This window comes from Phyllostomus hastatus, unplaced genomic scaffold (genome assembly GCF_019186645.2).
Source record: "Phyllostomus hastatus isolate PE091 unplaced genomic scaffold, TTU_PhHast_1.1 phas_scaffold_55, whole genome shotgun sequence".
NCBI classification, from domain to species: domain Eukaryota; kingdom Metazoa; phylum Chordata; class Mammalia; order Chiroptera; family Phyllostomidae; genus Phyllostomus; species Phyllostomus hastatus.
The window spans coordinates 12,857,555-12,880,853 of NW_025334035.1; the positions used below are offsets into that span (position 1 = coordinate 12,857,555).

At 45.5% G+C, this 23,299-nt stretch overlaps 1 protein-coding gene across 7 annotated transcripts in view; it reads right to left on the reverse strand.

Moving 5' to 3' along the window:
* SLC47A1 (solute carrier family 47 member 1) overlaps positions 1-23,299 on the reverse strand; it is a 64,243-nt gene that overhangs the window by 14,127 nt on the left and 26,817 nt on the right. For 4 of the 7 annotated variants that reach the window (XR_006783986.1, XM_045824381.1, XM_045824384.1 and 1 more), the window contains exons 4-12: positions 18,992-19,140; positions 18,069-18,111; positions 15,778-15,822; positions 11,653-11,750; positions 11,269-11,366; positions 11,065-11,178; positions 10,895-10,962; positions 2,236-2,344; positions 2,041-2,116 (exon numbers count right to left, since the gene is read on the reverse strand). Coding sequence is in view for 6 of the 7 variants with exons in the window: in XM_045824381.1 (XP_045680337.1) it covers positions 2,041-2,116; positions 2,236-2,344; positions 10,895-10,962; positions 11,065-11,178; positions 11,269-11,366; positions 11,653-11,750; positions 15,778-15,822; positions 18,069-18,111; positions 18,992-19,140 (800 nt within the window). In the remaining variant the exon portion in view is untranslated. The remainder of the gene's footprint in view (positions 1-2,040; positions 2,117-2,235; positions 2,345-10,894; positions 10,963-11,064; positions 11,179-11,268; positions 11,367-11,652; positions 11,751-15,777; positions 15,823-18,068; positions 18,112-18,991; positions 19,141-23,299) is intronic. The other 3 variants (XM_045824382.1, XM_045824385.1, XM_045824386.1) reach the window with 3 other exon arrangements.

Genomic DNA, 23,299 nt, shown 5'->3' on the forward strand with positions numbered 1-23,299 from the left:
TAGAATGGAAGGGCAGATAAAGTGCTTCTCAGATAAGGTCAAGTTAAAGGAGTTCATCATCACCAAGCCCTTATTATCTGAAATGTTAAAGGGACTTATCTAAGAAAAAGAAGATAAAAAAACATGTAAAGTAAAATGACTTAACAACTATACCTAAAACAATGACTTAACAACTATACCTAAAACAAAAAACAAAAACAAACTAAGCAAACAACTAGAACAGGAACAGAACCACAGAAATGGAGATCACATGAAGGGTTAGCAACAGGGGAGTGGGAGGAGGAGAAAGGGGGAAAAGGTACAGAGAGTAAGTAGCATAGACGGTAGGTAGAAAATAGACAGGGGGAGGGTAAGAATAGTATGGGAAATGTAGAAGCTAAAGAACTTATATGTATGACACATGGACATGAACTAAAGGGGGGGAATGTGGGTGGGAGAGGGTGTGCAGGGTGAAGGGGAGTGAAGGGGGGAAATGGGACAACTGTAATAGCATAATCAATAAACTATATTTTAAAAAAGAAGAAAAAAATTAAAAAATGTCAACAATAAAATGGCTATAAATACATATCAACAATTGAAACTAAAAACAAAACAAATGAATAAGCAGAATAGAAACAGACTAATAAATAGAGAACATTCGGATGGTGGCCAGATGGGAAGATGTTTGAGGGGTTGGGTGAAAAAGGTGAAGGGATTAAGAAGCACAAATTGGTCCTGGCTGATGTGACTCAGTGGACTGGGCACTGGACTGTGAATCAAAGGGTTGCTGGTTCAATTCCCAGTCAGGGCACATGCCTGGGTTGCGGGCCAGGTCCTCAGTAGTGGGTGTGCCAGAGGCAACCACACATTGATAGTTCTCTCCCTATCTTTCTTCATCTCTTCCCCTCTCTCTAAAAATAAATAAATGTTTAAAAAAAATACAAATTGGTTGTTACAGAACAGTCATGGGGATGTAAAGTACAGCATAGGGAATATAGTCAATAATAGTTTAATAACTATGTATGGCCCTGACTGCTGTGGCTCAGTTGGTTGGGCATTGTCCCACAAAGCAAAGGGTCATCAATTCCATTTCCAGTCAGAGGCACATGCCTGGGTTGTGGGCTTGTCCCTGGTTGCAGTGCATGTGAGAGGTAACCAGTTGATGTTTCTCTCCCTCTCTTTCCCTCTCTGAAAATAAATAATAAAATCTTTTTAAATTAAAAAAAAAATAGCTGTGGTGTCAGATGGGTGCAAGATTTATCAGGATGATCACTTAGTAAGTTATGTAACATGTAATCACTGGGGTGTACACCTGAAACTAATCTAATAATGTACATCAACTATAATTGAAAGTGAAAAATGATTTTAAAAAGTTTTGAAAATAGAATAATTTTTTCTTATTTCTTCTAAGGAAATCAATCCTTTAATATCTAGTGTGTTTTTTAGGGTAAGTGCTGATAAATTATTTTCTTAGAAAATTATTTATTCCTTCCAGATTTTAAATTTTACTTGCAAAAGTTATGCAAACTAGTCTCTTGTGCTTTAAAAAGTATTTTTTGGGATTTCCCCCTTTGCTTCGTTTAGAAGTGTTCTCTGTTCTCTCTTGGATCAGGTTAGGCATCTGTCATTGTCAGAATCCAGAATACAGTTTACTAGTGAGATTTTAACTTCAATTTGGCTTGGCAAATATATTATGCAAATATTACAAACCAGGTACTCTGGCAAATTCTGAGATATAACAATGATTTTTGTCATTGGAATAAAATAATTAACTGAACATGTAATCAATGGTACCAAAACTGAGTTCCCTTCCTTAAAATACTTGAGTATCCTGAGCACCAGAAACCTATAACACCACCAATGCCCATTAAGTTGGCACTCTAGATTACAAATTAGTCCCTGTACCTAATCAGTTCTTTCCAGGTAACATCAGTGAGTTTGATTTTGCAAATGAAATCAGAACCCCTCAAGATGCAAAAACCCCAGCAGGCAAATGTGAAAGCATCTGCCTGACCATTTCTTTACCACAGATTCATATTTCAAGAAAATCTCAGCACTCACCGGTCAGTAGTGAAAATGTACCCCACAAGATCCTTACAGCTTACCAGCAGGACACAAAAGACTACAGCGAAGAGTTCTGGAGGTAAAAAGGCAGAGAAGCAGCACAGTGAGAAAGGAGGTCTGCAGGGAACAAGGAACCCGGGTTTCAAGTGCATGGACTGCTCAGATGAGTCACTGACTAAAGAGCTGAAGCACCTGTGACTAGCACGGAGACGACTGAGGACCTCTTGGCCTGCTTGATGTTTCCAGCACCCAGCGCATTCCCAATGCGGACACTGGCAGCCACGCTGAAGCCAGTAGGTATCTAAAGGAAAAAGAAAACAATGCTCACATTATGAGAGCAGGGAGCAAGGAAGCAGCCTTGCCTCTCAGCTCTGTCCTGAGCCACACCATACACCTTCCCCAGAAAAGAGGGACTAGGTAAATTGTGCTTCACACCTCACTGGTAAAACTTGGCTCTACAAGTTGTAAGGAAACTAATTTGCAATATTCTTTTGTCTAGCTGGGAGTCCCCAGGCTAACATGGAACCTGGAATCCTGGGCTGGGATCCTTGTCGCAAACCTGCTTTTTCTACAGAGCTTCCAACCTGGGCCATGGGAGACCCTGCACAGTTGATTCGCCCTCTGGGTGTGGAAGGATGGGATTCCAGGAGCCCACCATAGATCTGTTCCAAAAGGCCATCACAGGAGCAAGTTTAGAAGACAGAACCTTCTATGGTGACACCACTCCCACAAATATTGGATAAAAAGAACTTAAGAAAACTGCCCCAGCTGGTGTGGCTCAGTTGATTGGGTGTCATCCTGCAAACCGAAAGGTCACAGGTTTGATTCTTAGTCAGTGCTGCAGGTTCGGTCCTCAGTTGGGGCACATGCCCAGGTTGCCGGCCAGGTCCTCAATGGAGGTCATGTAGGAGGGAACCATACATTGATGTTTCTCTCCCTCTCTTCCTCCCTCCCTTCCCCTCTGTCTAAAAATAAGTAAAATCTTTTTTAAAAATTTAAAAAAAAAACAGAAAGGTGCATACAAGCTGTTAGCAGTGCTACCCTTTTGGTGAGGGCAGAGGTGGTGGTAAAGGAGATGCAGGTGAGCAGTATGGCACGGTGGTTAGCAGTGGGAATTCTGAAGCCAGACTGTCTGGGTTAAATCCTAGTTCAGCCACCTATTGGCTGTGTGACCCTGACCAGGTACTTACCCTCACTACACCTTAGTTCTTATCTGCAAAAGGGACCTCGTAATAATAGTACATGCATATTAGGATTATTGTTGGAATTAAATGAGTCCATACATCCTAACTACTTAGAATAATGCCTCACACATACTAAGTTGTTCAGTACAGATTATCCATTACTATTATCTAAAAAATTATTACCTGAGAAATTAGTATTAAGAAAAAAGAGTCATCAAGTATTTAAACACGAGTTTTGCCTTAGGACCAGGATTGCTAAAGGTCAGGGCTATAGAAAATCTGAGTCTCCCAACAAAGTATTAACCACAATGAAAAAGGGTAACTTGATGGTGGAGAAACCTGGTGGGCAGTGCTTTAACCAAGCAATCAGTTGATATCACTAATAACGGGACAAATCTGTGAATGGTAAAATGGCACCAGATGTTAGATGTTGGTTCAGAAACCTTAGTTTTTGAGTTCAGCTGGGAAAGAGTTTAGAGCTAAGGAACTCAACTGTAAGAGAAAGTTTATTTAGAAAGTCTCAGAGGTAGAATTAAGTGAGTTGTGGAAGAAGTGAGCCAGCTGGACTGCATGGGCTCAGGAAACAATTTACAGAGGAAAAAAAAAAAGCGGGCAGGAGGTCCCTGGAGCTTAGGAGAAAGGCAAAAAGTAATGCACCCAGGGGAAGAAGAGTGGGGAAGTTTGCGGGCATGCTCCAGTGAGGGGGGTAGTGGGGAGGTGTGGGCATGCCAGAGAGAGGAGGGAACATGAGCTGAGTCCTTTGTTTTGAGGGTTTTTTTCTAGAGGTCCCAGCAGAGGATCTTATATAATATTCATCAGCTCTCCAGGTGTGTCCTTTCAGAGCCACAGTCTCCACTCATTGGTCAGTGCCAGGGCAGGGGGTCATTAGGCATCATAGCTGTTCCTGATATCAGCCATGGCATCAATAGACCTGGGTTTGCTGTTTTTCTGGGCTTGGAGCTGAATCACAACTGAGGCCTAGATGGTAACTCTAGGGCTTAATGCTTAAGGGAGCGGTCATGCAAGGGCTTGTACGGCAGTTGTATGAAACTATTCTATCTCACCTGTGAGGAAAGAGATAGAATAGGAAATCCTGAGACACTGCAAATGTCATCAGTGAGCATCCTGGTTTCTGAGAATCACCTGGTGACATCTGATAATAATTAGCACTGTGGTTTCCTCCCCAAGTGGGCAGTCAAGGAGAATGTAAAAAACTTTTAAAGCCTGTAACTGTTCAATAAAAAAGGGCTATTCCCTGGCCAGAGATGGCCTGTTCCCATGTCTTGGGAAATGTACTCTCCTTAATAAATTTCCTACCTGCTTTGTTTTACAATATCTGTGTGGTCAATCTAATTCTTTGTTCTTGACCGCCAAGAGCCTGGACCCCATCTCCATCTGCAGCAATCTGGCAAGCCAGCCAGGAGAACTTCTGTGGAAATGCCAGAGTGGTAAGGCAACCCCTTCCACCCTCCCCAGTGGTTGGAGGAGACTTCCATACTCTCTGTCTCCTTTATTTTATGCCTTGAGTGACCCCGGCACCTTGCAGAGAGTTTGCCACTTTCCTACGGGCACAGGTCTGGCAGTTAAGAGCCAAAATGGCACCCGCCACTTAAAAGACTCCATGTGAGGATTACCTGGTTGTGGATCAGGGTTAGAGATCAGCTTCCTGCCAGGCACATGGCAACATCTACGCACTGAGGCACGCTGTAAAGCAACATCATCCCTCCCCCACGGCTTTCCATTCCGGACTGTTGTAACTCTCGGAAAGGGTTGCCAGCTGCACCTCCCTCCTTTACTTAGCCAACCACGTTCCTCCTAAGACTTGCTTCACACATTTAATTTTGGTCTCTATTTGCACCTCTTCCCTGTCTGTCTCTTCTGCAATCAAAGTGATTGCCTTTACTGAACATAGGTCAAGGTGGTGACCATTTCAAAATACTTTTGGAGGCCTTCCCAACCCATGTTAGGTTTGTAAAATAGATAAACTAGAATGCTCCTGCCCCCTCTTCAGAGGAATTAATTATTAGAAGCAGAGGAGCAGAAGGAACTAGTTCAAATTAGTCAATTATGAGCAGAGGAAAGTTAATCAAATATAAAGTAGAGGAAATTAGTTAAGAGTTAATCAATTATGAGGAGCAGAGGAAACTACCATATTTTGCCATGTACAATGCACACTTTTTTGCCCAAGTTTTTGAGGGAAAAATAAGAATGTGCTTTATACATGGGTAAAACTGATTCTCATTATACATGGGAACTAGTACTAAAACCTGATTGCGCACTATACATGGCAAAATACAGTAGTTTGAGTTCATCAATGACTTCTCTGGTACTTTAATAGCAGGTTTTCTTTTGGTCTTGGGAAGTGCTTCAATGACTGGCACAGTCGCCTCCCTACATCTTAGACTCTTTACAAGACAAGCCATCACCATCTTAGCCGAGGCCTGAGAATTAGATACAAGGAAGGAGGTACAAAAAATTAGTCCATAACAACTCCAGTTTTTTTCCTGCTGGCTGGCACACTCAAACTCTCTTGGTTTCACCAGAGACATCTGGAGGCCTACAATGGTAGGATAACAGGGGACACCCTATAACCCACTAGGGAACTCTTTAGGCAAAGGAAGGGGGATGCCTCTAGGGAGCCAGGAAGTGCTACTCTCTTCTTCTTTTCCCTAAGTATTCCATGGACAAGATGGGCAATACACCCTCCATTCCCTCAGGATCCCCATTGGGATGCATTCTTAGAAACTGGGGAAAATTTGGCCTTGAAATCTCAACAAAGAGAGGCTAATCTTTTGAAATATGGCTTAGTCTCAGTATAAACTAGGAGATGGGGAAATTTGGCCTGAAAATGGGAGCAGCAATTACAACACCATATTCCAGTTAGACCTGTTTTGTTGGAGGTTAGGCAAATGGCAAGACATTCCCAATGTTCAAGCCTTTACAGCACTGTATTGCAATCCAGCCCTCTGTTCTGGGCCAAGGGAAGCAGCCCCTTGAGGGATCAACAATGACATTCTAGATGACCCCCTCTAAGTTCCCCACCTGTGTCTCAAGGGGAACCAAGTAGGCCCCAGAGTCCTGAATCTCTGCTCCCACCTCAGAGAAATTAACTTCTCTCCCACCTACTACCAGAAACCTAGCCCCCAGGGCATGCTCTAGTGGGGCTTCCTATCTCCCCACTGCTCCTGCCCTCCTACCCCAGAGGGAAATAACAGGCATAGAAGACTCCGTTTGGGTACGTGTATCCTTTTCAATAACTGGCCTACAGCAGCACAAAGATAAGACTATGAAACTTCTCCAAAGATCCCTCATACTTCACTAGTAACTTCCAAATTTTAACCCTTGCCTTTGATGTGTCCTAGAAAGACCTTTATATAACCCTGACCACCTGTTGCTCTCCAGAAGAAAAGCAACAACTTTAGGAAGAGGCCTGAAACATAGAGTCTAATTAGGACAAGAAAGAACAGAGCCAGTGTGAGAAAAAGCAGGGGCAGAAAAACAGGCCAAACTAATAGCACCAGCTATTAGCAGCACTGTTGGCAGTGTCCAGCCACCACAAGGTGACCCAGGAAAGCCACAGAAACACCAAGGGCAAAAAGATCAAACATGCTTTAAGTGTAAACATCCTGGACACTGGGCAAGGGATTGCACTAGGCCACCCCCAGGGTCATGCCCCATGGGCAAAGGCGCAAACCCTGTCTCCTGGCCTTGGCAGGTAGACCACCCCCATTGCCCATTGCCAGAGTGGCAAGGGGTCATCACCTAAGGCTATGGAGCCCTTGAGGATGGAGGGTGCCCGGGAACAGGTTTACCCAGCCTATACCAGCACTTTAATCTCTTCAGAGGAACCCCAGGTAACCCTTGATGTGTCAAGTAAGAAAATTTATTTTCTTGTTGATACTGGGGCCACTTACTCTGTTCTAGTTCTTACACTAGACCTCTCTCCTCTAATTCAATTAATATTATGGGCATTGAAGAAAAATCTTGAACTTATTTTTACACACCCCGTCACCTGTCAATTTGAAAGCCTGATTATTCCACAATGTCCTATACTATTGCTACGAAGACCTCAAACCCTGTTCAAGAAGAAGAAACCTTAAAGATAAGTCAATATGACCTCTTTTTGCTAACAATCTGCATTCTTGCTAGTCCTTCTTGGGCCAATAACTCTGTTACAAATTACCCAGGATTTTCTCTGGGGCAATACGTGTAACAGTTGCTAGGTTTGCCATCATCAACCACAATACAGTGAGTGAGGAATATCCCTAGGAGTACTTTGGGCCAAATGAACTAATCCTAATCTTCCTGAACACATAATCTGAGCCTCAAAGTACTCTTGCCAGCCCAGGAACCCAACTGGACTTTTAAGTATGTTGCTTGTTGGTCCAGGAAGGTGGGGTTTGCACTCTAGCCAATACTTCTTGAAATGAGTGATGATAAAATATTACAGCAAGCAATATGGCTAAAAAGATTGTATCCCAGTAACCCTGAAACTATCTGGGATACCATTAAAGGATACATTCCCTCAGTAACTTGGTTTATTATAATAATTCTAATCTCTGGCCCTTTCATCTTAATTTTTATCTTTGATACTCAAACAATTCCACATCAGGATGATGAAGCTCCAGGGTTTTTGACCAATCCCTAAGGAATGCAATACTAACACCTTACAACACATAGAGCCCACGCTGATCTCAGGAATTTCTCTCCAACCTCTAGATAAGTTAAGGCAAAAGTTTCATGATTTTCAGCAGGCAGGGTCTACTGTCCTATTCCAGCAGGAAGTATAAACAGAAGATTGACCATCCACCCTCAGCAACCCCATGTCTCTCAGGGGGAAGATGAGGCAAGAGATAGAAAAGGAAACCCTGAGACACTGCAGCTGTCATCAGTCAGCATCCTGGCTTCCAAGAATCGCCTTCTGACACCTGACAATAATTAGTATTGTGGTTTTCTCCCCAACTGGGCAATCAAAGAGGATCGTGGGAAATACAAAGCTCCTGTGTAGAAGCTTAAGTAAAAACCCTATAAGTCTGTAGTCATTTAGTAGAAGAGGGCCATTCCCTGGCCAGAGATGGCCTGCTCCCATGTCTTGGGAAGTGTACTTTCCTTAATAAATTTCCCACTGGCTTTACTTTATAATATGTGTATGGTCAATCCAATTCTTTGCTTGCAAGCACCAAGAACCTGGGCCCATCTCCATCTGCAGCACTTTTTCCTCCTCTAAGGGTATATACCACATGACCAGTGACAATCCTGGGAAGAAAAGGCTATGGTACAGTCTATACCACATGACCAGCAATATGAAAAGTCAGGGAATATAAAGTACATGACCAGCGATACATAGGGGACATGTGGACAAAAAGGAGCCAAGCTCAGGGGAGCCCTGCAAGGCAGCCTTACAAACTCAGACACCTAAAGTAAGCAAAAAGGATGGTCTAAAATGAAAACTTATTAAGTAAAACCAGTTCATGGAGGGTAGCCATGGCCTAGGCCAGTATTATTCCCTAACAAAGGTCAATCTTCACCCTAACTGAGCCTGTCTGTTGTCTTTTTGCATCTGTGACGACACACCTTTGGAATGTCAAAGTAACTTCCCTTTTTCCAAACCCCTTGGGTATAAATTGAGACCACAAATCCCCTCCTTGTTATCAAGTTAATTGTTGAGTATTAACTATCCTGCACCCACCTATGTAAAAGAAGTGTGAGTCTATCATTTTACCTTTGAACCAATCCCAGAAGTTTCTCCCACTTTGCTTTCTCCTGTATCCCTAATCTATCACCAGCAGATTTCATGTAACTCCTTTATGTCTCTCCCTTTGGAATGTATAAAGTAAGGTGCTAAGCTGCCATTCTCTGGAGCATTTCTCAGTTTGTTGAGATTTTGCTTCCCAGCAATTACTGTCAGTTTGACTCAAATAAACTCACCAAACCTGCTCTACAATTGGGATATTTGTTATGTTGGCAGAAGAAAGGTCCTACCCTACAATTTAGACACTTGGGTCTTTCCGCCCTGGTGAGTTCTCATACCTGGCTTATTGTTCCTACCTTAAACATACCTGTCTAACCACCTATTATATAAAATCCACATCAGTTGTAGAGTTGGAAAGTGTTCGTTCATGAGGACGTATCAGCAATAACAAATTGAGAGAAAGCCTGTATATAATAGCTTCTATTCTTCTAAAGATGAAGGTCCAAAAAAGACAAAGAGAGGCCCAGGGTCTGTTCTAGATTAAAGAACACTAAAGAGGCAACACCCTAGATACACTAAAGAGGCCAGGGGGAGTCAAGTTATAAAGGACATTATCAGAACAATGGATGGCCTTTGAATACAAACTGTGGAGAGGGAGACAGAAGGCAAGCATATGTGGTGAAATGTAAATAATGGGTTAATATGAGTAAAGGGTAAAAATCTTTTGATTATGGAGAAACATAAATGTAAATTCTTATAAGCTTATTAGAAATCATATAACAATATACAGTATGCAAAAGACTTAAAACTGAATTTGTCTTAATGAAATAATCAAGCAAGTATACAAAGATATTTCTCCTAAGATGTTCATTGAAGTGTTATTAATGACATTGAAACAGCCCTGACTGGTGTGGCTCAGTGTGTTAGGCATCATCCTGCAAGCTGAAAGGTCTCCAATTTGATGGGACAACCCAACATGCCTGGGTTGCGGGCCAGGTCCCTGGTTGTGGGGCATGCAAAAGGCAGCCAATCAATATTTCTCTCCCCTTTCTCCCTCCCTTCCCCTCTCAAGAAAATGATTCTTGAAAAAAAAAACACAAAAATTCATATCTATGTACTTTAAAATATAACAAGTTTGGGGGCCAGGGGTCTGAGTGTTAGCACAACAAACAGTGCCAGAGCACATGCTCTGGCCTCAGTCCCTCTCCCCAGCCCATGCTCCCTTTCTATCCCACCTTTCACCTTGATTCTGAATGACACTTGCTAGCTAGGGAAGAAAGCCCTTCAGAACTTCCAGCTGACATTTTCAATAAAACAAAGTAAAAAAGAAAGCCTCTGACTAGTGGGGTTCTTCTCTAGCACATCAACATCCCTCAATTGCAAGGCTGAGTGAGTACTCCACAGCGTGGATAGACCACAGCTTCTTTAGCCATTCAGCCGTGGATAGATACTTGGGCTGTTTCCACCTTTGGGGGATCATAAATGATGCTGCTATGAACACAGGTGTGCACACCTGCTCCTGTCGCTGTTTTTTAGGTTTTTGGGTCCAACCCAGGAGCAGTCACACCAAGTTTTAAGAGGCATCATACCGAGGCAGGAGCAGAGCATGGTGAGACACAGGGGCTCAGCCCTACTACCAGAAACCCACCACCGTCCCCCTTTATGCCCCACCTGCCCTCAAGGCATTTGCATTGTGGCAACTATTTGTCAAGTGAAGTGTTTCCGGTTTGAACCATGTGGGGGCATGGGAGACCAGCACTGAATGAGTAATTTAGAGACTCTCCCCAAGCCCATTCAGCTCACAGGAAGACTCCTCCAAACCAAAAGGGTCCTCTCAGATTCTAGGATAAAATTTTACCTTCTTGAATCATTTCACAGATTACGACCAAATGTTCCACAGAAACCCTACACTCACCTTAGGGCTCTTTCAAGAGACACAGTTAGCACCTCCACACGACTGGTCTTGGACACTCACCATGAACACAACAGTGGCCAGTTCGTACACGACGGACTGGGCTCCCAGCTCCACCATGCTGAGGATGCCTGAGGGAGAGACACAGCTGATGTCCTGCTTCACACTCCCCACTGCAGCCACCGGCTGGCCCCACACTCCCCACTGCCACCACTGGCTGGCCCCACACTGACCGCTCAGGAAGCTCCCGATCTCGTAGGCCCACCACTCGATGCACAGCATGAGCATGCTGGGGACGGCCAGGCGGAAGAAGGGGCCCCAGTCCTGCAGGCACTCCAGGGACCACCCTGCAGGTGGGGCACAGGTACAGTCACAGTCCACCAGCCATCGGCCTGACAAAACCATATTGAATTGGACAAACAAAAGGCAGCCTTTACCTCCCCAGGTAGCTTGATGCAGTTTCTTCCAGAAGATGTAGAGAAAGAGGAGCAGAGCCAGGGAGAACTGGGATATCAAATTTGCCAGTGCTGAGCCCCTGGGAAGAACAGTCCAGTGAGGGAGGTGCCGTTCTCCACCCCTTCCTCGGCTCGCTTAGCAAGGTGAGCACCCATCCCTCGCTGGAGTGGCTACAGTAGGTTCCGTGATCATCCTCTTTCCAATGCAGCATTATTCCCCATCCCCAGCCAGGTTTTCCAGAGCGGCCCAAGGAGGAGACCACAGGTGCCCACAGTGACTAGATAAAGGTCTCACTCTCTCCCACCTCCCTGGAAGAGCCACATGCAGGTCATTTCTTCTTGGTCCCCAAAATTAGTTGGACTCACATCACCCCAAGATGCAGCTGGTGGAGAAACAGATAGTTGATGAGGGCATTGACAAGGTTGGCAGCAAGTCCAGTTAGAATCTGGGGCAGTACGATTCCCTACAAAGAGGAGAGACCGCCCCCTGCTGGAGATCCCTGGAATGGGAGGGCCATTTTCTCTCCAAACATACTTTAGGCTGTCCTAATTGTGGGTGCCCTGTCCTTGCTGCCTTAACCTCCCACCCTCCCCACCCCTCACTTCCTCCTCTCTCTGAGCCATGAGGGGTATAGCTTTGGCCTGAAGTAGGCATGGGAAGATGAGAAGGCAGCAGAGAGGAAAGAAGACAAGTGTGCACATGCCAGCAGGGATTAAAAAGTATAAACAAGCCTGTGGGTAAAAGTACAATGCATTCCTCAACCTAAATTGAAATTTGGAAACTTGACTGAAGAGCTTATGAAGCTGGAGTGTGGACTGTATGCCATCATATCTGGCTCTGCTCAGAAGTACAGGGGCTAAACACTCTGTCTTATTTGGTATCTCAAACTAAGACTAAGACAATGGTATTGGACTTAGGAAATAAATAGCTAGCTTGCCATGCATCAGGATATAACAGACATAGGTAAGGCCAGCTGTGAAATTAATAAGAAACACTATTTCTCCCACCCGTAGTGTCATCTTATGCCCTTCTCTCTTTTTAAAAATATTTTAATTGAGCCCTGGCTGGCGTACTCAGTGGATTGACCTTGGGCTGCAAACCAAAGTGTCGCAGGTTTGATTCCCAGCCAGGGTACATGCCTGGGTTGCAGGCTATAACCCCCAGCAACCACACATTGATGTTTCTCTCTCTCTCTATCTTCCTCCCTTCCCTCTCTAAAAATAAATAAATAAAATCTTTTAAAAAATATTTTAATTGATTTTAGAGAGAGAGAGGAAGGAAAAGAGAGAGAAACATCACTCTGATTTGCTGTTCCATTTATCTATGCATTATTGGTTGCTTCCTGACTGTGCCCTGACCTGGTTCAAACCCACAACCTTGGTGCAAGGGGACAATGTTCCAACCAACTGAACCACCCAGCCAGGGCTCACTCCCTGCTTTGAATGACTACTGCTTCTTACTCTGAGAAACTTTGTTCTCTAAAACCATTAAGTGTAAGAAATCTTGCTATTTGAAATCATATCAGTAAAAGTAAAACATCCCACTCTTGCCTAGAGGATTGAAGTCAGTTTCTCTCTCTCTCTCTCTCTCTCTCTCTCTCTCTCTCTCTCTCTCTCTCTCACACACACACAGAGCCTCGATTTCCAACCCAGGTACAAAGCTTCACATGAACTCCTGGACACAGCAATTGACATCCATGTAAACCAGGGCTGCTAAACTCATTTTCGCCAGGGGCCGCATCAGCCTCTCGGTTGCCTTCAAAGGGCCGAATGTAATTTTAGGACTGTATAAATGTAACTACTCCTAAACTAGGGGCAAAGAGCTCAGCGCTGCCACCGAGTAGAAGAAACAAGGTACTGGGCCGGATAAAACAAGGTAGAGGGCTAGATTCGGCCCACAGGCCTTGTGTTTGCCACCTGTGACCTAAACTGTGATTTCCAAGGAGGGAGGACCTGAGAGGACAGCGTGCAGACCAAGTATAAATCCCTTTACTCACAGCCTGCTTTGCTGTGAGCCTACGTAGCTTCTTTTAGATGTCATCTGAACTCCATCCCGCCTCGTTTGATGAGAATATCCTAGGCCCCTCTGACCACTCAGTGCTGTGGGTTGAAGAACCTGACTGCTGAACTGTAGGCTTGTCTCTGGTGGTCTCAGTGGTTTTGGGCTCAGGGGCCAGGACAAGGGTCTTGGCCAACTATTTATGTGGGTCACTTACTTATCAGGAGAGCCTGGTTAGTTTTAAGCAAGGGAGTTAGGTGGTCAGATGTGCATTTCAGAAGGAGGGTAAAAGAAGTAGTGTAGTGTGTGACTCAGCCAAGGAAAGACTGGTCGTGGGGATATGAGGTGAGATCCTGCCAAAGTAATCCAGAGGGGAAAGAATGAGAGGAACAAGGCAGGGACAAAGGGGAGGGACAGGGGTGGGAGGACCTGCAGGGCCCAGTGACTACTTGGAGATGGCAGTGAAGAAAAAGATGGGGTCACTGATAGTGGGAATGTATGAAGGACAGGTTAGTGGGAGAGAAATGGCAGCTGATTGAGAAAGAATGTGGGACAGTGGAGGAGCAGACTTATGTGGGATGATGGGCAAGTCAAGTGTGTAATATGCATGGGTCCCTCCAGCCAGTGGGAAGGAATGCCAGGAGGTCAGACACATAAAGGTGGTGTCGAGGGAATACAGATGGGAACGGGCACACACCAGAACAGAGCTTCTCTCCAACGAAGAGGAGAGGAGGGGAGAGGAGAGGAGAGGAGGGGAGGCTGGCCAAGTCGCCTTCTCCTTCTCACTGTCCCCTCAAAAATCTAAGCATCCCACCAGGTTTCATCGGGTTCTCTTCCCACCTTGTGCCCTCTCCTACAGCACTGACTTTCTCCAAAAAACCAACTGTGTCTCCTGTGTCGTGCTCTTACAAACAGGCCAGGCCTCCAAGATAGAAGCTATTGACATGCATCTCCTCCTCCTCCCGAGGTCTCTTCGTTCCACAGGACCAACCCCATCCTGCCCCATTGCTCCTGCAGGGCAATTCTTTCTCCATCACAGACACGCATGATCTTTTGTTTGGACCACGTACATGACTCTTCTCCCTTTCCCTGGCAACTAACTTGTTTCTCACAAACTAAAATCCAAAGCAAACAACACAGACCCTGCATGTGCTGACCCTCGGCCAGCCCCATTGCCTACAACGTCCCTCCCCCTACAATGTGGCCTCCGCCAGCCTCTGCATGTCCCTCCTCCCTGACCAATTCCTGCTGCCCACAGGGTCTGATGCCCATGCCTCCTCCCAGCCACGGAAACCCTTCATCACCCGGCACACGTCTCCCAACTCCCCTCAACTCACAGCTCCTACTTCTGGGTCTTTCCTTCTTTTTCAGAGTACTGGAGAGGGGTGTTCGCATCCACTTTCCTCACTAGACCAGGCTAGAGCCCACAGTTAGGAGGCTCCGTGTTTGGGGAGACAGTGTCCGGGGAAGGCCCCACAATGTGCTGGAACTTCTACACAGCTGCCAACAAGGTTATACACTCCACAGATGGTGCAGGGCTCAGACATGCTGATTCCCCCTCTTTATAGACATTTCGAGCCTGTAATTGTGGTACTAATAGAGATTTGAAATGTTGTTGTATTGATAGGGTAACATCTTAATTTAATTAATATTACATAGGTGGAAACGCCCCCCCCCCGCCCCCGCTCACTTAACCCCCTTCCCTTGCTGTCACAGTCCTGCAAGCCTGCTGGTAAGGCCACAGCCCACTGCTAAGCCTCTTACCTGCAAGGACTCATCTGGGAGAAAACCCACTACCTACATGCTGGCCTCACGAAGCCACAACTACCTAGCAGGGTAGTTCACCCCTTATGTGAGAAGAACTCTGGCTGATGTGAGGTCTTGTTACAGTTTGGGATTTCACCCCCCCCCCCACCCCCACTGCGGAGCTGAGTGCGGGGCCTCCTCAGACAGGCCAGAGCTGACAGCTGGGCTCTCACCCCCAGGTAGCCACTGACCTCACAAAGCCAGGACATGCTATGCTCCAGCCCCTCCTGCCAAAGGCAGTATTTCCAAGTGGGGATCCCATAAGAATTTTCCAAGGCCAGTAATAATGTGTCTTTTTAAAAATCCTTGCCCAAGGATATTTATTGATTTGAGAGAGAGAGGAAGGGGATGGGGGAGTGGAGAGAGAGAGAGAGAGAAACACCAATCCATTGCCTTCCTACATGCCCTGACGGGGGATTGAACCCTCAACTCCTTAGTGTATGGGATGATCAACTGAGCCACCTGGCCAGGGCAAATGTGTGTGTGTGTGTGTGTGTGTGTGTGTTTAATATCTCACTTCACAGACCTCTCCACACCAAAGGCCTGCGTGTGCAACATGGGGAAACATCACAGTAACTCGGGCTCCCGTCTTCCTTACCTCTGAATACTTTCCAGGCCCCCAACTCCTGAAAGCTGTAAACTCCAGTTAGCCTCCCGCCCCCAAGAAGAAAGAAGGCCTGCATTACCTGAGTGAACAAATATTTAACCTGCAGTGTATAAAGAAACGTTGCCTACAAGAGAACAACAGAGATGTGTGTTAACATTTTGGCCTGGCCATGCCAACAGAGCTGACATCCTCTATTTGATTGTCCTTTGCTCCTGCCAAGGGATGTCATCTGAGGAGGGGTTGGGGGTGGGGGCCAGGGTCTGTACAGCTGGGGTGTCCCAACCCTGGGTTCTGGGAATGCCTTGTCTGTGCGGCAAGGACCTTTCTGCAGGAAGCAGGCTGTAAAGGAAGCCCCAGGCAAACTCTAGGGCATACCTCCTTTTGTAGACTAGGCTACAGTCCTTTGTGGTGATACTTAAAGAATATTAAACTTTTAAGATCTCAGAATAAATTAAAGGCCACGATACCAATTATGAGAGCAGATGGCTACCTAAAAGGGCTGAATTGTGCTGCCCCCATTCATATGTTAAAGCCCTAACCACCCACCATGTGAGCGTATTTGGAGATGATAAAGCCTTTAACAAGGTGATTAAGTTGAAATCAAACCATTAGGATGAGTCCTGGTCCAAGTGGCCTGGTATGCTCAGGAGCAGACAAGAGACACAAAGGGTGTGTACAAGGAGGGGCTGTCAGCCTGCTGAGGAGAAAGGCCTCAGAGGAAGCCATCCCTGTGGTCCCCTGACCTTGGACTTACCACTTCCAAAACAACGAGAAAACAGATTTCTGTGTTTAAGCCACCCACTCTGTGTATTTTGTTAGGACAGCCCCAGCAAAGGAGTTCAGTCATTCACTGCTTAACCACAGGGATGTGTTCTAAGAGATGCCTCCTTAGGTGACTCTGTCCTTGTGTGAACATCACAGAGTACACCTGCACACGCCTGGGCTGTGTAGCCCACCACACACCTAGGTGACATGGTATAGCCTAGTGCTCTATAGGGGAGGAGGAACCATTTTCCTCTACCTTTTAGGGTTCTTGGCCGAGCCATCCCTGTAGTGAAAGACAGATTAACAGGAGAAAAACAAACAACAGTTTAATAACATGTATACCTCCTGTATACACGGAAGAGACCCAGGAAAACTGAGTAACTCGCCAAAATGGCTGAAGCTACCACCTTAAATATCATCTCGAGCTGAAGACAAAAGAACATACTGGCAGCAGGTGAGGAGGGGCAGTTACTGGAAGTGACCAGGAAAAGCAAAGTGGGAAAACTTCTGGGATCAAACAGAAGGTAAACCAGGTAGACACATACTTCTTTCACATGGGTGGGTGCAGGACAGTTAGCAGTTGGTACGTTCTTCCACGTACCAACATAGAGATGGTACGTGGAAGAACAAGATAACAGTGAGAGGCTCTGTGGTCTCCTGCTCTCGTGGGAGGTTGTGCCCTGAGGGGTCTGCCAAGAATGGGAGTACACTGACTTTCCAAAGGTCTGTTATCATAGATGCAATTAGACAACAGACAGGCTGAGTTAAAGATTGATCTTTGTCGGGGAAGATTCTAGCCTAGGACATGACCACCCACCATAACTTGATTTTAGTTAAAAAGTTTTACTTTCAGACTATCCTGTGTGGTTACTTTAGGTCTCTGAGTTTGTAAGACAGCCAGGAAGGGGCCTTGAGCTTGTCAAGTTGAGTATGTGGACGCTTTTCATCCACAGTATGTATTAAATTTGCTTATTTTCTCTTGCTAATATGTCTTGTGTCTATTTCATTATTTGACTGGCCAGAAGACCCTTAAGGGTAAAGGAAAGTTCGTTTCTGCCCATGAAGCTCCATTATAATCTTACAGGACCACCATTGGATATGCAGTCTGTCCAAAATATCATGCAGCACTTAACTGTCCAGCCACCACGTCCAACTGAATAATATCAGCTTAGACTGTTCATTGACCACACATGTCTGTGTCAAACACTGACACACACTTATGGTTTTGTTTGATCATATTCAAGAAGAAAAAAAAACTTTCTAAAGGTTCAGAGTGAGGCCTTCAGGTATTCTGAGATGCAGAAGAACTTAGCCCTACGCAGGACAAGAGTCTGAACTCCTCTCCGTGGATGATCCCAGAGGTCCCTCCAGCTTAGGAGTTCAGGACAGTGGCCTCCTGGAGTCACCTTAACCTTGGTGTTTCTTGAGGGACAAACACTGGTGTCTTTCACAGGCATAATTAAAACCACCCTTTCCTGAATGATCCAACACCACACATGGGAATCATGTGAAGCCGATCCGACTAATCATTGAGCTCCCGGGTGCCTCAGCTGCCGTTCATCAGTGTGCCTCAAGAAGGGAATCGCTTGGCCCTTGAAAACTTACAGGAAGAGCTGGGATGAAGATCATGACATAGGTATGGGTGAGCCTACACAATAAAGAGAAAAAAGGTGATGAAGGACCTCATTTCAAGGGAAGGGAGGGCAGGATGAACTAGCTGTCACTGCCTTTCACATTCGTGGCTCTTCCAAATTAATGAACTTAACTTCTGGAGCAAATGTCAAAATTTATAATAGCACCTGTCATCTCATAACCCAAATTACCTCTCTTGCTTCTTCCAAGGCTTTATGTCTAAGACAGCATTTTTCAAACTCAGCACCAAGCTAGTTAATTCTCTGCTATGGGAAACTCTCCTGTGTGCCCTGAGATGGTTTGTAGCACCTCGGGCTTCTCCCAGTACTGATGCCCCAGCACTGATAACCACAAATGACCACCCACATTGACAAATATCCCCTGGGCTCAGAGCCACTGGTCTAAGACAAGGATTTTAAAGGTCTTTATCAACTAAGCCAGTGGGTCTTAAACTGGGCAGCATATTAGAAGCACCAAGTGACCTTTGAAAGACACCGATGTCAAAGCCACACTCCAGACCAATTACGACAGTGTTGGGAGGGAAGGAGGACCAGGTGGGGATGGGTTTTAAAAGCACCAAGGTGATTTAATACCGTGGCACAATAATCACAAAACCACAAATAAACACCACAAACAACCATCTCACATGAAGGCTGTTTCAAATCTTATTTCTCTCAAAACTATCCACCCTGAAGTCACCCAGTGTGGAAGGGTCTAGAGTGAGGTGCCACTGGGGGGAAAGCACCACAGCCTGCTCGGAGTCAGCTGAGGACAGCTGAGCCCCTTGTGCAGTGTGGCCCTGGCCCTGGCCTTGGTAATTCCCAGAGGCTAAGCTTGCATGGGAGCATCTCTCTGCTGAAATGGCTCTACTCCCACCCTGGCAGGACCCCTCCTACCTGGACACGTCTGGGTCCTGCCCGAGGAGCAGCAGGATGTGCTGGGTGTTGAGGAAGAGCGCCCAGCAGGGGAAGCAGCAAAGAAGCAGGACAAGCGCGCCCCTCTGCAGGATGACGCCCACGTGCTTCTTGTTGGGGCTCCCGTAGGTCTGGGTGCACACAGCCAAAATGAACCCATTAGTACAGAAATGGCACCCCACTGCCCCACAATGGCCTTCAAGCATGGCTTGGGAAGATACAAATGATCGTAAAGACTCTAATACATCCTTTCTGTGTTGGTGATTCTCAAATTTTGCTGTCTGTAAGAATCACTGGGGAACATTTTTAAAACACTGATGCCAGGATCCCAGTAAAGCTGGCCTGATTTCACTGGTCCAGGGAGGAGGGGTGAATGTCAATAATTTTTAAAAACTGTCCATGTGCTTCTAATGTACAGTTAGGGTTACATCACCAGGAAACTTGTTAGAAATGCAATATCTAAGGCATGCTGGAACCAGCTGCTATTGGCCTACTAATGCCAAACTATGCATGTCTCTTCCCAGGTCCCTGTTTGGTGACATATGTGTGGTAGCTGGAAATTAGCTACAGAGGATGTTATTACACCACTAGAATCAGCCAACAATACAAATCACAATGTTTTCTTCCCTCCCTGTGGAGGACAGACTATTTTTGACATGATGGCTGCCTGCCTGCTCCTCCACCCACCACCGGCTAGATCCTGGCCATAAAGAGATGGCTTGCAGCAGTTCCCCCAGAGGAGACTGTCTACTCAACCCCTCCCTATTCCCCAGGCATGCTGATTCTTAAAGCAGACTGTGGCCCTGCCTCAGGCAAGCATACAAGGCATTTTCACTTATTGGGTTGGGTCACATCCCTGTACCCCTCCCCCCTCCCCCTGCCCTGTCCTATATAAGCCCCTAGCACCTGTCATGTAGTGTGAAGAATATCCATGTCATCTCACTACTGTGCAAGACACTCCTTTGTAAGTTCTCTCAATAACCTCTTGATGCAATAATGGATGCAAAGAATGGTTCTCATTCTTTTCTTTGGTCTCTCAGCCCCAGGAAATTTTACATGTAATAATTGGTGAGCCAGCCAGGAGACCCAAGAAATGGACCTTGGGAAAGAGGCATCCTCAGGACAAATCCCAGGTCAGCCATGACATCCATGTGGGGCCCAGTGGCCAATATGCTAGACCTGTGGACTCCCATGGGAGTACATGGAGTACTGCTCTGAAAATGCCAGCTGATCTTATGTATTTGTTTGAAGAAATTTGCTTTACACATTAGCTGTGGCAAGGAAGGAAAGCACATGGACACAGCTGAGAGCTGACCCCTCTCATGGGCAGTTTGGCTGGCCACAAATACCTAGCAGGAGGCAGAAGCCAGGTTAGAAAATTAGGGGATGCACTGAAACTAGAAAAAGATAATAAAATATTGTCTGCAACTCTGTTCACTGGGACTAGATGATAAAGTTTGGAGGGAAGAAAGTCTCTTTATGTCGCACTTCTTTTTTTTTTAACCCCTACCCAATGACATACTTATTTTGAGTGAGAGAGAGGGAGAGAGAGATGTGAGAGAGAAACATCATTTGGTTGCCTCCCATATGCACCCCAACCAGGGACTGAACCTGCAACTTGTGTATGCACGCTGACTCAGTATCAAGCCCACAACCTTTTCATACATGGGACAACGTTCCAACCAACTGAGCCATGCAACCAGGGCAGATCCCACTTCTTTTATGGAGCCCACAAGGTCTCTACGTCTATTTGTATGTTCACATGTGTCCATCCATTGCTGCAGATGTGTGGTATTTTTTACCTCTGGATTGTATGCTAATCTGTAAATGAGCTGTGTTTAATTGGCTTAAAAAACAAATAAACACATATAAAGACTGGCTAGTCTAAAATCCCAAGAAATGTAGAAACTAACCCAAATGCTTTTCAAGGTCACATGATACAAGATTAATCTTTAGCAAATAAAAGCTAGTTTAAGTTTGTTGGCTTATGTAGAACAGACATGTCTTAGAGTTATTTAAGGGTTTAAGAATTCTAATTAAGATGAAAGGAAAATATATGCTTTCAGTTAAAAGAAGGAAAAGGTATAAAAAATATTTTTGCGAGAAAGGAAAGTAATTTTGTCCTAAAGTGAGGCTGGTTGTTTCAGAATGGAAAGAGGAAAAACAGGACAAAATATAATATTCACACTTAATATCTGAATATTAAAAAGGAGTTATATAGTAGAATGCTTATAAAAAGTAATCTTCAGAAAAGAAATTCTGTGTGGTCAAGCTGAATTAATCAAGTGCATGAATTTAAATATCAAGAGTAATCTGATGCAAAATTAGAGTCTTTTTCCTAAAACAGCTTTGAGGTACTCTAGAGGCCCCTGGAATGCCTAAAAGATTTGTTTTCTCTCCTTATAAAAGAAAAATATTAAACTAGGCTTACCTGTTTAATAGTGAAATTACATGGGAAACATTGTCAAATAAAAAATAACATTGACCCTTCTTTATGTTGAATTTGTATATAAGTGTCCCAAAAATTTTGTGAAATTCCTGGAAATCTGAGCCATCATGGCATAAGAAGTCTGTCATCAAAATTGATTGTCACACTAAAAGGACTGGACCTGAGTGTCACATAGTGGCACATGTGGGTGGAACCCATTCTGTTTTTGCAAAAGCAGCCCCTCAGGGCCAGACTCTCCCACCCTGCAGTCCTATAACATGGCTACAGTCTGCTCCCGGATCAGACACTAAGATGGGGAAATGATGGGTGTGAATTAAATGAAGAGTTGGGGCTGTGGGAAACCCAGATGGCCGCCTTGTTCTCTGGGCTCCCTGGCAAGCCCGTGTTTCATGTTTTGCATTCCTTCATGCCTCCTAATGCATTTAAACTGGACTTCATTGAACTGCCAGTCAGGATGGGTGGTCCAAGTGTCCTTGTTGCGTGTATATATTCTGGATGGAGGGAAGCCATCACCTGCCACAAAGCTAATATCCTCAGAGTTAGCAAAAACACTGTTAGAGCTGTGTTTCCCACTGGTGTGCCTTCTGAGTGCTCCCTGAAGGCTACTCACATCACCCCACCACATGCCATGGGGTGGTGGCTAGGGACCTGTCATCATTTCCTTCACAGCCTCTGTGGGATGACATAAATGTGAACCCATGAGACTTGCCTCCGCTGAAGAAAACCTCGCAGGCCTTCCGGGGCCACTGATAAAGCAGTGAATTTACAGAGCATTCAAGGTTTGGGCACCACAACAAAGTTCTGGGGAACCAAACCATTTGGTTGGGTAAGACCTGCTTTGTCCCCAAGGCTGTCATGGACAAACTACAAGCCTATCCAGGATCATAAAATGTGAAACAGGTACAGTCTTTTACGGAAATTCTGTGGTGTTGGTGAAGTTTATACCCCATTTAGCACAATGCCTTTGCCCATTACAATGTCTGGCTAAGAAGGGACATATGTGGGACTAGGCTGTCTCTAAGAAAGCAAAAATGCTTGTCTAACAGATGAGCTCTGGGGATTGCACAGGTGGGGCTGCTGTTTGAATAGGATGTTTCCGTAACCCTTGGAGGCATGAGCTGGGCATTATGGCAAAAAGAAAGAATACCCTTTAGATTTTGGTCCCAACTGTGGGAGGGGACAGAAAACAGATACACCCCGGTAGAAAGCCAGCTACCCTAAGAACTTCCCTTCCCATCAAGGGGTGAATCAACAACATGTTCCATGGACCCACCTCTGGCACGGCTCAGTCTCCTATGCTGAGGAAAAGCGTGCCCACCTACAACAGAGGAGCGCTCTGTACACAGCCCTGTCTCTAGTGGGCTCAGCAGCTACCAGGTCCTGTGGGATATACAGAACCTCCAAATGCTCATTCTCCCATCCCTGTATCAGCCCCTGGACCTGCAAAAACAGGAGGGGAAACGCTGGCTGGAGCCTCATGGCTCTAACCAGGCAATCTGTCTACTTGGGTGTTGTCACTGGGCAGCGGCCCACTGACACTATCTGAATGCAAACAGGAAAAATCCCAGCAGCCAATGGCCTGAGTTAGAGTAGTTTGCATGGTAATCACACAAGAACCTGGCCACTGACCCTGGTTTTGACAGTTGGTCTGCTTTGAAGGGATCTGTGGCTCTGACAACGACAGGCAGAGGAGTGGACAATTGTGAGCAAACCTTTACAGGGACAAGAGATGTGGGAAGATACTTGGGCTCACTTGCAAAAGCCAGAGGCAGATGTTACTGTTTCCCGTGTCCCTGTCCACAGGCATCTACACTTCCAGGTAATTGGGAAACAGATGTGTT